Below are 18789 nucleotides of genomic sequence, written 5' to 3'. Positions count from 1 at the left end.
CGTTTATTGCCTGGCATAGTGTCCGTCAAAACGGCCATGGAATTATGGCCATAAGAAATACATTGTAAACTTCAATGCAAAAGTTCAAGATTAATTTCCGAATGAAATACTATAAGTATTTGGTATCTCAGATTTTGTAATTTTTTTCTCTACCTCGTGTAAAAATCCAATATGGCGTCTATAAGGAATAAGAGAGTTGATGTGATTGACTTGAAACCCACAAGACATAAAAAATTATCAAAGTCCTCGTGTGAGATCGAAGGGACTTCAGCGCATTTTTGTGTGGCAGATCAGTATTCTATTAGCCACTTTTGACTCAACGATGAATAAAAGATCTTGTCGAAGGATATCACATTCCCTTTGACGGTACCCACTTCCGATGTCCCGTTCGCCCGCAATTCGCGTTTGAAGATTTAACTCCACCATCAGTAAGATCGTGTTGGGGGCTACCACATTCCCTTTGACGGTACCCACTTCCGACGTCCCGTTTACCCGCAATTCGCGTTTGAAGATTTTTATCCACCATCAGTTAGATCTTGTCGGAGGTTACCACATTTCCTTTTTCGGTGCATACTTATATGACACTCACATTTTGGTGGATCTCGCTAAAAACCTTCCACAAGATAGTATTTAATTTTTAGGGGGCTTCTATTGGCGACACGAGAAAGAGAGACAGCCATTCGAGATTTACAAAACGTTAAAACGCGTGACAGAATTCGCAACGGAAGGTAAAAGGTGTCCGAAGTTGATTACCTCTCGAAGACGCGCGCACGCGCCTTGCAAAAGGTCGTTAATTTCGCCCCTAGCCCAAAAAACAAAATTCCACCACGCAGGAGTTGTGCGCGTTTACAACATCTTTCCGACGACACCAATTTGAAAAGAATCGGATGAAAACTGTAGTAGAAGATAGGAAAAAACTGAAAAACCTTCACGTTAGTATACTACGCTCGAGGACGACGCCCAGATGTCGCCAACCCCACATCATGTAGCCCTGTCCCCAAGGTTTACAAATTACACGGCCTTGTAGATACACGTACACTGCCATCCAGCCAGCCAGCCATCCAAAGTGAGATTAAAAGCTACTTTTTACAAATAAATTTGCGAAAATGCGCTAAAAATTTGATTTCAGCACATTTTTCGGTTTTTTGTCCATAACTTCATTATTTATAAAAATAATTAATCAATATAAAATTCTGCATAACTTTGCCCATTTAAGCGACTATCTCTTACGGTTTACAACGTACCCATAGTCAAAATGAAAAAAAGCTCACTTTGTACAATAATGTATATTTTATTTCTGTAGAGAAAATTTTTTTAGCCAAATTTGCCCCCCTCAAAAACTGCCGCCCTAAGCTCCAGCCTACTCAGTCTGCTGGTAAATCCGCCACTGGGTATTACAAATACAATATTACACAGATTAATAATAATATATATGTTGGGTAGGTGGAAAAGGAAAAATTATACTAGAAGCAATTGTGCGATATACACTGCACCGCATTCTGTTGGGCTGTCCTCTGCATGAAAATGAAAGGAAAACGCACGGATTATCTGAAATATGAATGAAGTTCTTTGTGATAAGATTTAAAGTGCGAGCGAAAGACCACAAGCAGTTTTAGTTGAACAAGTACCTATCGCAAAAAATGAAAATAAAAAGAAAGACGCTGCTAGTACACCAATTACGTTGATACAGAGGTGTTTCCAAATAACCAGAAGAATAAAATTATCCTGTATGATCCGGGTTTATTATATGGTGAAAATAGATAAAAATATTGCAAATATTACAAAGTAAATATGTATGTAGAAATCTTCACTTAGGTGTCTACTTTATAAAGACATTTAAATTACTAGAAAGAAAGATAAACGTCTAAACATAATAAAATAAATTTTACAATTCATTGCGCTACATAGGCCTACGTATAACATTACATTACTGTTTTTAAGCTACATTTACATAATCTGTCACCGCTAAGGCTTAACTATGTTACAATAAATATTGACTTCAGAGCGGTCAGTGTACAAATTTCTCAAATTAATTAAAAGTAGCAGGACGTTACCTGCTTTAACAGCCATTTTACACTTACGACTATATAGATTTCATATACTTCATATCTTACATTAGACTTACAGTTTGTTTGGTGATGCACTTGCTTTTATAAGAAAATATGAATGAAACTGAGTTGCTGATGTGCCGTAGGTAGGTACGTCAAAGGATTGGAAGGAATTGGGGTAACGATTGTGTTAGTGATATCACCAAACATGTTGTACGTCACATAAAATCATTTTTAACGTCACAGAAGTATATCACATCGAATACAAAATAAACTGAAGCAAGCGTTCCCTTTTAAGTGCAACAGAGAGTTTTCTTGTATACTAGAGATCAAACATGCTAGGCTATATTTTTTTATCATGTATATCTTTAGAAAATACAACATTAAGGGTGGTGTATAGTATCAAATACGTATAAATTTTTGCATTTAAATCGTATTGGACATTACAGGGGAAGTCACATTAATGATATGTGCCGTTGCCATCAAATGATTGTTTAGCACGGTTTACAGTGTTTCTTTGTAATTGACTATAAAGTTAACAAACCTCCAGAAACCTTACGTACAAATGTGTATTTATAATTTTAAGCATAGCAAAATATGAAATCAGAAACTTTGTACTACAATTAATAATCAAAATGATTGTCAGATTTAACTACTATTTACAGTTCTGCGCTCTAAACGTTACCGTAATTTTCAGTTGAATAAAATTTTGTGGTGCTAATGTGAAATACATTGAATATTTTAATCATGGTATTGGTCAGTTTCCAGAAGTTTATTTACATTCTTACTATTTTTCAGGCCGATTAACTACTTGCTAGGACGGTGCTTGTAACAAATGATCTCGGTTCTGAATTTAACACTTCAAGTGCAACAGGTGTCTTTTGACGTAACATCTACAGTTCGGTATAAATCACCGTCCATTGACTGCGAGGAACTATTCTTACAATGATATGTAAAATTGATATGTTTGTTTCATATAATTAAGTGGTTTTTGTCTTACCTTACATACATATAAACAGTTACATCCTACAAGTATATAGTAATAGTATAATCAGGCACTAATCTAATTAGGCGTTAGACGGTGTGGCGAGGCTACCACTGACTTTTGGTTGTTTTTGGTCAATTAACGCTACCCAGAGTTAAAATTTAGAAGAAATTAGACGGAAGTGCAAAAAATGGAAGTGTAGTGGCACGTTAATTGATCAACACCAACGATAACATTGCTAAATTGAAACTAGACTTAGTATGAAGCGCATAATTATGAGCAACCAGCAGCACAAAGAAAGCCTTGTGCACTTAACTAAGCTGGTTGTATATTATAATTTATTGTACGTGTTACAATTGACAAGTGAGTGGTGTTGGACAGATACTTGCACTACCAGGTAACTAAAGACGATCAGAAAGAGAAATTAAAAGAAAACAGCTTACTGCGCGCATTCACTCCATCAAAATTATACCCCTAAGGATATCTATCTAAGAAAAAATTGCGTGTATTTCTTTAAGGTGCGTTTTTCACACTTGAAGCATATTATATATCCCTATCAATTAAAGCAAGTGTGAGACATACAATCTAGCGTCACTGACATGCAACTGAATCATTGTAAGCGTTGTTTTTAAAGTAGCACCTTTAATAAAATAAAAACTAATTCTACGTATTACATCGGGAACCAGGTTAATATTTGTCAACATCTTTCCCTATAATTTGCAGTTCTTATTCAAATGTTATACCTTATTCTCAGTAAAATTGTGGACTAGCTTACGTTATTTATAAAACTGTAGCCGTATTTATAAAAGGTAAACAGTTCTATAAAAATATTAGCGATATATAGTTATTTACATTTCAAATATATTTTTATTACTTTTAGTGTTAGGGTAAAAAAACTGATATTTTAAAGTGATATAACCCTGTAGGTTGGTAATAAATTTTATTCTTTTTTTTAAATTAAGATTTTATGGAATGTAGATAATATACTATATGGTGCAGTAAAGTCACACGATAGTGGCTAAGGCAGCAACATAATAACACGTTTGTGAATTTCAGAATATAGCTTTAGTAAATCATTTTCCCTTTATTGCTTTAGTCTTATATGTAATTGAATATATTACACACCATTTATAGATCCAAAAATTCTAATGGGGAAACGTTTTATTGTGGCAATTCAGCAGCGCTTTATGTGCATTCTTCTTCAATAATGCTAGAAAAAAGTGTTTTAGTTGAGCGTTAGAGGATTTCCAGTCTGTGTTTCTAATTAGATACCTACCTACTTATAGATACATGTTAACAAGTGGGTTTAGTTTATAAATACGGCCGAAATATTCTAATTTTAATAAGGTATAAACTTTGAAATTTGCCTATATTATTGTTCATACATCTAAAACACCTAATAAGTCTACTGATTATTTGGCTGATTTGTCTGTAACCCAACAAAGTTACCTTCTTGTAAATAATTCTTTATACATCATTTTATGCTTCCATATAACAATTAACATATAACAAATCAATAAATCTATCTAGGAATCTATACAAATACAATTACGATATAAAGCTTTATGCATGCGCGTTGCAAATGTTGCACAGCCTATAACTAGCATAAGAGTATTTATTAGGGGCGTGATTGTCGACACAATGCATTTTTGCAGTTTTTACACTGAATACCGTGACAGTCCTTTGCACACAAATGCTACGAGCATGCTATGTTCATTTCAACTAATTTACTCATCTATTATGTGAAATAGTATACAAGCTTCATTATTATTTTATGTTCGTAGGTAAAGGGAGAAAGGCAGGAGTATTATGTCCTAATTCTAATTCGGAACCGAAGAAACTTGCGATGCTGATAATGCAGGGACAAGCTGATAACGCAGCGTTGCTTCTATTTCCACAATTACCTTCGCGTCCATATTTTCGGTTCAGTCCGTTGCAAGTAGAACACTGTGTCCCCTATGAACAGGTATATTTCCCTGATACAGATTAAGAATACCTTCATTTTTGTAAATACTATAAATTGCAATACTTACTATACTATCAAAGCCGATATAAAAATATAAAAAACAAACGAAAACGCAGAAGTGATAAACCTAGGCGATCGTGACGAGACAGCTCCTACCACACTTGCTTCGCAAGGTAATTCTCCAGATCCTGAAAATAGGGATACAATCAATACATTATTGTCTATATAGTTAGCGATGACTAGGTAAATACACGGACCGTATTTAAATGGAACGTTTGTGTCATTTTCTTCCCGAGGTTATTAGTACTGTGTTAGGGTATTGATTTTACTTAAAATCGAGACAAAAAGTTTAAATTCCATTCTCTCAACGAATTTTTTTATTACATTGTTCACCGAAAATTCTTCTCCGTCTTGTCTCATTTCTGCAAATTATATTTGAGCAAGCGAGACAAAGGACCAAGGATTACGCTTGTGGTTACATTTCAACTACCTATTAACACAAATATTTTTCAAATTTCCGAGTGTTTTATCGTAAAGCTTCCGGCCTATACTGTGTAAGAGTAACATACATTTTAAACTACCTACTCTTACTTCATTACATTAGTCTCGAGTTTCTCTCAAACAATTGACAACACGTTAACCTGAATAAAAATTGGAGAAAATTGTAAATTGGTTGAATAGGCTGAAAGTCTACAGCGCAACAGCAAGCATTGCTTTTTAGATTTCAGCATTACATGATAAATTGTTTGCTTTCGTAGACAGACTCATGAAATTCAATATTATTGCTTTTATTTAAATTGCTAAGGCATTGTGTCCTTATGTTTAGAAATTATTTGTTAGGTTGTACTTTCGTGGAAAAGGGACATCTGTTTATGGGTATTGATCAAGAGGAGTGTTGGAAGAATTTAGTGAACTGTTTTGGCCTTGACGACCTGTTACGTTCGAAGTCGCTCCAAGATTTTCTTTGGTATTAGGGCCGGTTGAACTTATCTGATATTTAATTTCCATACAAATATTTACTTACAGAGAAATTTCTTGTGGTTCCAAGGGGCGGCATTTAATACAAGAAAGTGTGTTATTTTATAAAAATGTTTTCTTTTTTTAGGGGGCTCATATTAACGATATTCAAGTACTATGTTTGGCAAATAAACTTCTTCAAGGTCTCAAGTCTATATTTTGGGAGGTTTGTAATGTATTGTAAAGAATAGATGGTTAGATTTTCCTGTAGGAGCACTCACACAGGCCTGCTCTGTTACTTAAACGATTAATTAAATTTTTTAGTTTAGTCACCAATAAGTGCAAAGAAACCATTATTGTTAAAGAATCTGCAACTTCAACGTAAACGTATTGAAACAGGACGCCATTTTTATAATTTTTAGAAGTAATGATCAAGAAGTCATCAATTTTACTTCGTAAAAAATTGGATTTTCCGTAATCATTTAAATAAAATATATACGTTTTCTACCCCGAAGGGAGGAAAACGAGTATTTCAGGTCTTGCTGAAGGCTTGACCTCTCGGAGATTACACTCTTCTTCGTTCACGTTTAGTACCACTCGTGTTGCGTCGTTTAACTTCGTAAACGCCTGCCGAATACGGCCGGCTAGTAACCCTAGATATTTATTTAGTACCTATCCGAGGAAAACGAAGGTCGGCAAGAACTTACTCCAGGTCAAGCCTTCAGCAAGACCTGAAATACTCGCTTTCCTCCCTTCGGGGTAGAAAACGTATATATTTCAGGGTCTGTGCCTACGGCTTGACCTCTCGGAGAGGTGTTTGTACTCTGCCGGCCCGATAGCGTACTGTGAAAAGATAAACGGAGAGAAAATTACTAAATATTCATTTACTCCTTGTTAAAAATGTATAACAACCAACATAGATAAAGTATCTTAAAACAAAGATATAATCTCCAACTGAAACTGAAGGGTACTTATAAGCGTGTCTCATATGATAATGGTTCAAAACTATTTCTTATTAAGGTTGCCAAACCCGTTGACGAACCTTCTAGCTGACGACAGTAATACTTGAAAAAGTTTTCCGGACCCAACCAGTTGCCTTTTTTCAATATAGTATTCACATCGACACCCCTGTTGAAATCATAAGAAGCCACTGCTGATCTGAGGGATCCCGGACTAGCATCTAACCGAGCTTCAGAGAAAGTCGTTTTAATCCATCCAGCTATTATTGTGCGTGATGCGGCTCTGACTTTACCCCGAGTTGAAATAAATAATGACGATAATCCGGTCACGGCTTTTCTTCTGAACTCTGACAGCTTTAATAATTTCTTGATCCAAAAGACTATATTTATCTCTCTAGGATCGTTACTTATTAATTTCCAGCCAGACTGTTTGTGTCCTCTATGCTTATCCGTCTTTGAACCGAATTTAGGCCAGAAAACAATGTCATTTGAATTACATTCAAAAAATTTATCGGCAATCGACAGTAAGGTTAGATCGTGAATTCGTCTACCAGAGGCCAACAGTAACAGGATCGCAACATGTCTCGTTACCTGGAACAGACTTTCCTCCTTAGGAGGGTTATTAGTCAGCCACTCTAGTAATCTATCCACGTTCCAAATGTTCTTTGGTGGATCTTGTGATTGTCCTTCATAATTCCCCATTGCTTTTAAAGCTGACCTAACCAATGGGTGAGATCCCAATTTTTCTTCATCGAAGGGAAAAGCTAAGCTGCAAATAGCAGATTTTCTTAACAAGATTGATCGTACCGCCAGTTTTCTCTCCATGAAAAGGTAGCATAAATATGACGCCAATTGTTGTCCCGTAGGTCGATTCGATACAATGTTTTTTGCACTACACCAGGATAGCCACTGCTTCCACACAGACGAATACGTCTTCCAAGTGGAGTCCCTCCAAGCCGATGTAATGAGGTTTATTTCACGTTTATTCAAATCACCTGTTAGATCCTCCCAGCCCGTACCTTCCAGACCTCTAAATTTAGGTCTGATAAATTTTGAGGTGGTAGCCCTGTCGTTAGATTTATAAGAGTTTCTTTCAGGTTCCTCAGTGAAAGTGGTGCTGCGATGGCTCTGCTCTTTAGGTCGCTTCTCCAAAAGGTGTTTTTCCATCTGGGAGCCACTATCAGAAATATCCCTGATGAGTAATTGAGGTGGTTTAGTACTTCCGGTATCAGAGCCGGGGGAGGAAAGATCCAGCCTAGTTGCACCATCCACATCCTGCTGAAGGCGTTGAAAAAAAGGGCTTCCTCGTCGTTGGTTTCTATCGACACATATCTGGAGACTACTTTCGATCGCTTGGAAGCGAAAAAGTCCACTTCTGGAGTACCCCATCTTTCGAAGATCCACTCTGTCGCTGAAGCTTTCAGATGCCATTCCGCAGGATTCTGGTTCCTGGAGAGACTGTCCGCGATGCAGTTGTACATTCCGGGTAGGTAATATGGTACTAGTCGAATCTGATATCTGTGTGCCAACTCTAGAATTTTCCTCGTCATGGTCAGTAAGATTTTGGATCGAGTTCCCCCTTCTTTGCGGAGAAAAGCTACAACAGTTTTGTTGTCCGATTGGATCATCACTCCTTTGTTGCTGAGGGTGGAACAAAATTCCCGCAAGGCTAGAAGAATGACAAATAGTTCCTTGCGATTTATGTGCCATGGCAGTTGTTCGCTTGACCAAGCACCCGATCTCATTTCTCTGTTCAGGTGAAACCCCCAGCCTTGATCTGAGGCATCTGTCGTCAAAAATGATGATGGGTGATTTGGGAAGATTAACTGTGACATCTGTTTGTTTTCTTGCCACCAAACACACTCTGTCTTGGCATCTACTGGAATAGGAACTAGCTTCGACGGATCTTCCATGAATAGCTTGCGAGACGCTAATTGCATTCTGCGGGAGTTCAGACGTCCGAGAGGGATTACCAAAGCAGCAAAATTTAACTGCCCTAGAATCGAAGTTGCAATCTGCCAGTTCCATGAGTTTGATGTTATGATTTTGTTCAGAATGCCTTCTAACTTGACTATCTTTTCGCGAGGTAACGACATGGTTTCTTGTTCTAGGTCCCAAATTATGCCTAAGAATTTCAGACATTTGTTTGGATCTAAAACTGACTTTGCTAGGTTCACCTTCCATCCTAACCTTTGAAAAAGGCTTACCGCCAAACATGCCTGTTTCTGTAGTATAGTTGGATTCTGATGCGCCAACAAAAAATCGTCGAGGTACACTAACACACGCAGTCCGTAATGACGGAGTAGTTCCGCCATCCAGTTGCTTACCCTCGAGAAGGCTAAAGGTGCGCTTGACAGTCCGAAAGGAAGACATGTCATTTGCAGTATCTGCCCCTGGTAAGACACACATAGGAATCTTTGATGGCTCTCTTTTACTGGAATGTGGTAGTAAGCCTGAGATATATCTATCTTTGCTAGGTAATCTCCTTTTTGTAAGAATCGAGGAACTGATCTTTGGCTTATCAGGCGAAAAGTATTCGTCCGTACGAATGTATTTAGCCTTTGGAGGTTGAGGATTTGCCGAGCTGATCCGTCGGGTTTCGACGTTAAGAACATTGTCGATAAGAATCCGCTGCTTGACGAAGCAGGTATTAAAATTTTTTCCTTTTTCAGTTTTTCTATTTCGATTGACATTGTAGGCGAGGGCGTGGTTGCAAACCTTTGAATATTTGTTGTGTTGAACGGAATTGATAAGGGTGGATTTGCGAAAGGGATTTGATAGCCGCTGACGATCCCCTTCACGTGTGTTGGGGCACCCAGAGAATCCCACTGTTGCAGGAAATCTCCCAACTGCCCTCCCTTGAACTGAGAGTCATTGTCGTTTAGCCCTATTCCCCCAGTTACCTGAGGTGGGCATTTTTGGAAATTTTCCACTGGACTGCTTTGAAGAACTTCCCAACGTTCTTGGGGCACGAAAGGGCTTTGTTTGCTTTGCCTCTTTCCTTACAAAAGGTCTCAGGGGTACTTTCGATTGGTTAACGAAAGAAGACCGATCTCTTGGTTTTTCTGGGAGAGGAAAGATTCTTTGCGCACTCCCGTTTTGATTTAAAAACAGTGAAAGTTGTTTTTCCTCAAATAAATGTGTTTGCGAGGGTGGAATCTTTTCCAGCTCCCTTACTAGGTAAGATGGGCGAGGTTTGAATGTTCTCCTTCTTATTTCAATTGCTTCTGAACGTCTACCACATACATATTGAAGTAGATCGTCCGATATTTCCTCCAAAGTGCCATTCCCCGTGAATTTCTTTACAATTTGTGGCCAGATGTCAGGAGCTAGCACCCTTATTTCTTTTAGTGTTTCATCCAACTTTTTCCTCTCCATTAGAATTCCATGGGAAATATTTGCCAGCATTTCTTCCGTTTGCTCATCTCTTGTATTTAAAAAGGATTTCCCATATGAATTCGCTAACTGAGGGTTTACTTTAAGCGCACTAAAAACAGGGAAAGCTTTAAATCTTGTTTGAGCCTCCTTGTATCTAATGTTTTTCCAACCTTCCGAGTCTAGGCGATGGACCAAAATTCCTTGTTCCCTTAATCTAACGTCCGGAACGGGGATCAAAGGTTCTCTCTCCTTTACTTTAGGCACGAAAAAGGACTCGCTTTCACTTTCTCCTGAAAAACTCAATTTCGGTGCTTTCCACTCCTGGCTAAACATAGGATCCTGGTTTTCTTGCTCTTCTTGATGACTTTCTTCCCACACTTCCTCAAAATCCTCTTCCTCTTCTTCTTCCTCCGATTTTAAGGATTCGTTGCCTGTCAAGCAGGAGGATCTAGCTTGCGTTAAATCTTTCAACATCGATTTTAATTCTTGTACCTCTAATTCCAGAGATGATATCTTCTGATCTTGCGAGGTACGTTTTGGGGGTCTCGCCTCAATTTCAACGGCAACAATATCACTGATGTTGTCATCGTCTAATGGCAGAGCTCGTTTTGGAGTTCTCGCTGTTCGATCTGCTTCTTCCTCAAGCTTCAAATTCGCCTGCTCCCTCGAGAGCAACTGCGGCATTAATGGTTTTATAGAATCAAGGAACATCTTTGCAGCCATATAAGATCCTCTAATTTTGTTGACTAGGGATAACGGGCTATATATTAGACCCCTGCAAAATGACCACTCTAACATCATCGTTCGATATCTTCGAAACGATCTTTCCGACAAACCCTCCGTCGATGGGTTAAAAGCTTTTGCGATTTCCTCTGTGGGAATAGCAAACTTAACAGCCGCATTTCGAGAATTGTCCTCGTCTAGTAAACTAAGAATGTGTTCCTTGGAGAAAGGCACCACTTTCCATTCACGCCACTTTACTGGTAGAAAGCGGTCGGCTGCCAGTTGTAGTCTATTAAGGATAACGTCATCCCTCTTGTTCCCTGCTGATTCATCCAAAAGGTCCTCAAGAGATATTAGATTGCCCGGTGTGGCCATCTATGAATAGATACAAACAAAATATATAAGTATTGGTATAAGTAATGAAACCAAATAACCAAAAGAAACGGGTGTTGAGGATAACCTTTGTTTATACTCGGAGGCCGAGGTTAAGTTTTATTTATACTCGGAGGGCCGAGGCTAAAGTAGCCGACTGGAGGGCCACATCTCTATGACGGTCATCAATGTGTCGTAAGAGCACGATTGATGCGACTTGAGTGTCAAATCGGCTAGTCGCGAAATGTCACACAAGACAGGCGAAGCGTCGCAAAAGCAGACGACGCATCTGTCGCCTGAGTACAGACGACGCGTCTCATTGGACGACGCCGCGTTGCATAAGGGTAGATGACGTGTCGCATGTGGGTAAGCGACGTGTCGCATGTGGGTATGCGACGTGTCAAAACCCTCTTGTCCAACTAGTGAAAACTTTTCCTAGAAAAGATAAAAAAACACTTACCTTCCTCAACAAAGAGAAAAAGAAACTTATCACAAAAACCGTAGGAAGAACTAAATTCTTATACAACGAACGTTCGCAACGTTAACGAGCGGTACATCCGCGCTACTTGAAAGACGATAGCGTACTAAATAAATATCTAGGGTTACTAGCCGGCCGTATTCGGCAGGCGTTTACGAAGTTAAACGACGCAACACGAGTGGTACTAAACGTGAACGAAGAAGAGTGTAATCTCCGAGAGGTCAAGCCGTAGGCACAGACCCTGAAATGATATATTAAACTTTCTCAAATTTTGTAATATTGTGTAATATACTCGTACATTGAGATATTAGTTTTAGTGATTTTTATTGTAACGGCAGCTCGCTTTGCAGTTTAAAATTTTTCAAATTTTACTTAAGTATAGGAAAATTTACATATGTACCGCTTAATATGAAAGGTGAACTCATGTTGGGTGTAGCGATAAGCAAACGATAAAACGAGCGTATTCAGAAAAGCGTACGCTGCTGCTGCGTTTACTACGACCGCGTCTACCTGTGAAGTTTCCCAGGACCGTTCGGAATGAAAAACGGGAAGATTATTGACTTTCAGAGAACCCCGTCGCTGTATTTGCCTTGGCTCTGTTTCGGTTTTTTATTGTGGTTTTGAGAGAGATCGCTGCAAATAACGAGATAAGTAAAATATCATTATCCAGAAATTTCGATACAACCAGAAGCAATTTTGTACCAGAATATGTCTCAAAAGCAGTGGCGTAGTGTAGCTCGATGGCGCCCGGGCCGCGATCAAGGTTTGCCGCCCTATAATTTAGGAGCTGGTGATTTCCCTGCCGTTTATTAAAAAAATTCTTATTTCTTATTCTATTTTGGATTTCAGCACTTTTAGAGCTAGCGATTGTTTATAAGGGAGGGAGGGAGAGCTCTTGATACCTATATGATCCATGTACCAGATGCACAACACAACCTACAATAAATAAGTAAATATCCGGAAAACAGGGTATTTTTTCAGTTTTTCTGCAATGCGGTAAAAAATACCTTCTCTCTCTTTGTCATGTCTTTCCACCTCAGTTTGTGTTAGATAAAGCATCTTCAAGTCCGTCGCTGGTCATCGTTGTTGCTTACAAAATCAAAATTTAAATGTATTTTCCCAAGATTTTTTTTTATCGTTTCCTACTTTTGGCTATTTTCAAAAGCGCCCTTATTGGCAGGTATGTCGCTGCCGCTCGTACTAAAGTGGCCCTCGGGGCGGACCGCCCCCTTACGCTACGCCACTGCTCAAAAGTACAACTGTATCATTCCAAAAGCGATCCAATTTTAAAATTTACTTGAAGGGAGCCGTACCTATTGAAACCTAAAGAAAAACTCCGGTTTGTGACGGAAATACACGTTTTTAAGCACCACGAATCCGAAACAAACAAAATCTCGAAGATGTCGGTGGGTCCCTCGGTCTGTCTGTCTGTACTGTCATTTTAGGCTAAACAGTTGAACCGATTGGGACCAAATTTGGTAGAGATAAAAGGGCAGAATCGCGCATGCGCAGGTGTGCGGATGGTATCTGTGCTAGCCACTGCAAATTTTTTTTAAATTGAACTGGCCGCTTATCTTTAAGAACTTGCATCGGAGGATGTTTATTTAACTTAATCATGATATCCTTAAAGGAACCAATCTGTGGAAATTATTTGCCTAGAACAGGTTTGTATTGCATTTAAACGGGCTCATACAAAGGAATTTGGGTATTTTTTATTTCATATAAGTGATAATATTCGTTTGTATGAATTCAAATCGTGTTTAGCTAAAAGGCGTTAATAAATATTCTGTGTAAAAAATTACCAAAATTAAAACGTTACAGTATGTTAAATGCTATCATTTTACAAAAGATAGCTGTAAAGAAAAACATCATTGATGCTAATTAGTTCCGCTGGAAAAAAGCACAGCTACGTCATTACACCACAGGGGACGCTTTGTGGTAGAACACCAGGCATTTCCCACCAGAAAATTTATAAAAAACAGCAGACCGCTTGAATGTGACCACTTTTGCCGACGTCATTTGGCGCAGCTTTTCAGCGATAAAGACCGCGAGGTATTAGAACATATTTTAATTTAATGTCTGCCAAAACTGTTTTTATGCGCAAAAGTACACCATAAATCAGGAAGTTTGAAAAATGTGCGGAAAAAGGGTCCCATTTGATTAATAGACTTCATAAGCGGTAGATTTTAAAATCGATCTAATAAATTTTGCGTTTCAAGTTGCGCGCCGCGCGTCGGTTGGCTGGACCAAAGTTATACAAATAATTACGTGGATTTATGGTGGAATTATTTAAGCAGAATATTTTATGCCGGTGAATAAAAAAGCACTTCTTACGCTCTTCATTCGATTTAGGTAAAGGTGGTCGCTAGTCAGTGAGTATAACAGCCGGTTTGAGGAAAATATTAATTTAAAAACTTTGCACAAACGAGGTGTATGAATTTTTTCTCCTAAAATGGGTATCTAGCGACGTTGAATCGGCTATTTATGGGAAACTAATGCGAATAGATTTTGTACCTATTAATTCAGTTTAATACCGCCTTCCACGTCGGCATTTTAAATGCGGTGCCCCACTTTTTATTCATTTTTAGCGCATTTTCTGAAAGGAAAATAAACGCTATTATCGGCACTTTGTCCGTCGGTCTGTCTGTACCCCTCCAGTTTAAGCTTTTTCGTTGTGGATTGTTTCTTATACGGTGTAGCATAGCCCTGGGCCCTTCCCGAGTTATTACTGATTCTGTGCAGGAAAAATGAGCTTTCGTCCGTCGCGAGTGACCACGTTTTAACTTGTTTAAATCTATGCAGAATTTGGAGTAAGTTTAATATAAATCTATAAATCAGACAGTTTTTTGAATTATTTGAGTTTTTCGAAATTCTGGGAAAATGTTCTGTTTCAAATTCCCTTTTATAAGATATATTTTCAGTATTTGTTTAAAAAAGCATAGATTTTACCGAATAGGAGAAAAAACTGTTCAAAATTTTGTACCTAGGGTGTTCAGAAATACATACCAAATTTTGCAGTATTAAAAATGTGAAAACATTTTAACACTATCATTTTTTAAATGCAACCCCTCTTTTTTCTGTTCACCAATAGACTCTAAGGGTAGTTTGTAATATCTATAATGAATTATGAAATATCTAAAATAATAAAATCTGTAAAAAGGGAAACTAAATGAAAATTTGTGCAGATTAGCTGGCTGTGATTTGACAGAACCATCACGAAACAATTGAATGCGATGTTTAACCGTGGTCAAAAAGCTAACGAAACCCGGAAAATGGTTGAATATCTTTTTTTCGGTTGTATTTTGATTTCCACAAATACTGTTCATTCTGGATATAGGAATGTTTATTACTATCGATATTTTTCAGTACAGAATAAAACGTAGAAAAATGAATTTATATTTACAAAAATAACACGGGAATAATAAATGTTAAGGTTTAAAATCTTTGGAGATCAACCGATGTTAGTAAGTGTTCTTCTATCTTTACACAATCATATATCTTTTTCTAGGAACTTTACCGTTATAATTCTTTCGGTGTGAATGGTATAATAATAATAATACGCTTTTATTCCCCTTCAGTTTGTATATAACAATAAAATATATATAGGTAATAAAAAAAGCTAACCTCTGGGAAAGGGACTACATTCACCGCACAAAACGCTGTTCTTCCATGTAGCCCCCATACAAAGTGTAACAACTTGACATTTAATTGCGCCTCTAATTTAGCGTATATAGTGCCTTAATTGATATTAATGTAGTTTTAAAAGGTCCTATTAAATCGCGCAATAATTATCCGCACAGAGTAAAATTCACCACGCAAGAAACTTTTTTGTTATTGCTACAGTTGTATTACATACATTGAATAAATTGTGGCCAAAAGACACAAAAATGTTTTTCCGAAGGAATTTTGAAAAAATGGCCTCACCAAATATTTTGTAAATGGGGAAACGCAAAAAATGCGCAAGGATCTGATGCAAATACTATAATAAATTGCTTACTTTTTCGAAAAGGTTCGTCTTATTTACAAGATCACAATTCAACACTAATGCTAATATACGTGTAGGTGAAAACTATTAAATCTAAACAGTCTGGTGAATGTATTGTAGCGATCCTTCTTGAACATTCTCGATCCGCTATTACGCCGATAAAAGATTAGTGATAAGGAATAAAAACAAATAAAAACAAAAGCGAGTGATATTTTCTGTGAAATATGATATTATGCTTTCTAGATTTTTCTATCGTTACATGACATGAAAACAAAAAAGAAGCGAGTCTTCACAGTCACATCATACGATGAAATGAATGGCATTGAGCTTTAGGGGAAGTAACACTAATAAATTTTATAATGAAAAAAGTATAGCTACGAAAACGGATACTTTTCTCTATGATTTTTGATTAAACAAAGTGCTTAATTTCCATTGAGTACATGAAAAACTTATTTTTTGAAACAGGCTCAATTGTAAATTCAAAAATTAGGATACATTGAGGTATACTACTATATACCCAATCTAGTCAAGAATAGCCATGAGAAACAGACAACGAACTAATTTTAATAAATAAATAGTACTTACAAAGACACCGACTTGTGCAATTTATTGTGAGAGCTCACTTGATTTACATTTTAAGAGCTTTTTGCATTTCTACATAAAAGAAAACGTGTTAATAATTCAACTAAAACTACTTCTTTTTTAAGTATAACATTCAAAATTTGTTATATTAAGAACTAAAGGTTTATAGACTGAAAAGGTTCCTAATGAAATCATTATGTCTGTCTCTCCGTCAGGCACTTGTACCATAATCACTTTTTCAGGTATATAGAAGCCCGATTTATTGCTAATCTGTTCAGAAATTAATCGAAATTAATGCACCGAATAAAAACGAAATGTTTTTTGATCTTTTATGCAGGAAATGATCGTTCCTTTTCATTTACTGCAATTTACGTAATGCGCTGCACGCTGCATGTAACAAACGTTTTTATCATTAGCCGACTACCTCACTGTAGAAAATTTTATAGCGTAGAGACATTACGTATGTACTTACAAAAATGGGATGCAATTCTCTACAAATGAAATGGACGGGATGTTTGAATGCGGGCAGGTAACTTTTTGCTGTGAAACAGTTTGAAAGGACTTTAGTTAACGTTTAATTTAATATGAGCTTTGACTATGTTAAACCAGCGCTCTGCTATATTCTACTAAACAAATTCGGCCGGTATTCAGTAGGTAATCTTCTATGCATAGCTACTATAATATTTTATGCAAATGGTGGCGTATAGAAAAAGACGGTGGAAAAAATATTGACCCACAAATTGCAACGTTATTTCGAGTAGCTGACAAGTCGTGTGCTTCGGATTTAGTTGTTTTAGATCACCAACAGCAAATCGTATAATTTGTATTTCAAATATATTTAATGACATTTATAGTATAATGAGATAATGTATACCTACATCAGGAACATTCGTTGTGGTTTTAGCATTGCGAGTTTGATATTACCGCAAAAAGGAGAAAATAATATTTATGGGGAATAAGCGGGTTCGTTTAATACCTACCATGCCATAAATTTAATCTCTATTTACTAGGTAATTAGAACGCGTATGTATTTTACGGTAATGAGATGATGAAGTGAGGATTAAACTGTTGTTGAAGATATTATTACATGTAGCTACCAATTATTAATACGATACTATGCAATCTTCATAAAATTAGAAAATACAGTAATACGTTAATGGACTCGAGTGTAATGAAAACTACATGATGCGTAATGAACGGTAAAAAAATAAGAAAAATTGACTTCTGATGAGTAGGTACAACTGCATTTTCACTATTTCTTTGTAAATTGCATATAAGTAATTTACAATTTAATTAATTTGATATTAAACCTTTCTTTAATACGAAAATCACTTCTCTCTAGCTATAGGTAAACTCTTTTATTTGGAAATGAGTACCTCACTAAAGAGCACAAATTAATTATATCTATTAAATTGAAATTTATAATAACCATTTAATGTAAATTATAATGGGCGATTCAAAAATCGCGCCGGTTTTGAATCGTTCGTCATTTATTATGCGGGTCACTCTGTAATTGAGCCCAGAACAAAAGAGGGACAATAAATAAATAAGTCCCGATTATCGTATTCCTCTTCTATTTAAAACAATTTCCCTTTATTACTTCCGTTTCTCCTTCCTTAACAAATTAAAGCATCGTTGAAAGATAAACTTCATCTGTGTTTTCTTATCTTGAAACTAAGTAGCTTACGCCGCTTACACTTCTTATCTACGGCTGGAAATAAACCTTTACGAATTCTACGCAATTATTTCTGTCTAGTTTTTTAACACTTAATAAAATTGAACAAATAAATAAAATGCAAATTGATAAAAAACCAAATTAACAACTAATAATTCTGATACAAAACAAAATTGCCCTCGAATTCGAATGAAATGAACGGAATTGCGTTTAATTCCAATTTACAACCAACTTTTAACGTTAAAAATAATTTAAATGCACATACAGGGTGTCTTGTGAAGAATTAACTACCTAATTAATACTCAAAAATAAAGTTCTCCAAGGCTCGTCAATTCATCCTTATTGTTCTTGAATTAAACTCATTGATAATAGATTTTTATCGTGGAAAAGAGAAAATGTCAAATTACTTTAGCTCGTCTGAAATTATCGAAACGAATGTATAAAATGTAATGAAATTCCTTTAAATGCATCATAATTCCAAAGTGCTCGCGGTAAAAACTCGAAAAGTGAAAAGGGAATTGAAAATCAATCAGTATCCCCCCAAGATACCTATGAACAAACGTGTGTTTTCACCATACTTTGTGCTACCTGGCAATACATAGTTTGTTTAAAATAAAGCTTTTCAGTAATAAACGAAACGATGTTCGCAAAAAGCTTCAACACCTGTCAAGTACTGCATTG

The 18789-nt window shown here is 36.8% G+C and overlaps 1 protein-coding gene across 1 annotated transcript in view; it reads right to left on the bottom strand.

Annotated features, from left to right (window-relative positions):
• Positions 1 to 1737: 1737 nt before the first annotated feature.
• LOC116163893 (acetylcholinesterase-like) overlaps positions 1738 to 18789 on the bottom strand; it is an 82141-nt gene continuing 65089 nt past the window's right edge. Inside the window, exons 6-7 of the mRNA XM_031478024.1 lie at positions 5067 to 5187; positions 1738 to 5009 (exon numbers count right to left, since the gene is read on the bottom strand). Coding sequence (XP_031333884.1) covers position 5009; positions 5067 to 5187 — 122 coding nt within the window. The 3' untranslated portion in view covers positions 1738 to 5008. The remainder of the gene's footprint in view (positions 5010 to 5066; positions 5188 to 18789) is intronic.

Source organism: Photinus pyralis, unplaced genomic scaffold, assembly GCF_008802855.1.
Source record: "Photinus pyralis isolate 1611_PpyrPB1 unplaced genomic scaffold, Ppyr1.3 Ppyr1.4_LG2, whole genome shotgun sequence".
In the NCBI taxonomy this organism is placed as follows: Eukaryota; Metazoa; Arthropoda; class Insecta; order Coleoptera; family Lampyridae; genus Photinus; species Photinus pyralis.
The sequence above is the reverse complement of the archived record's forward strand: the minus strand, read 5'-3'. Positions and strand labels throughout refer to the sequence as shown.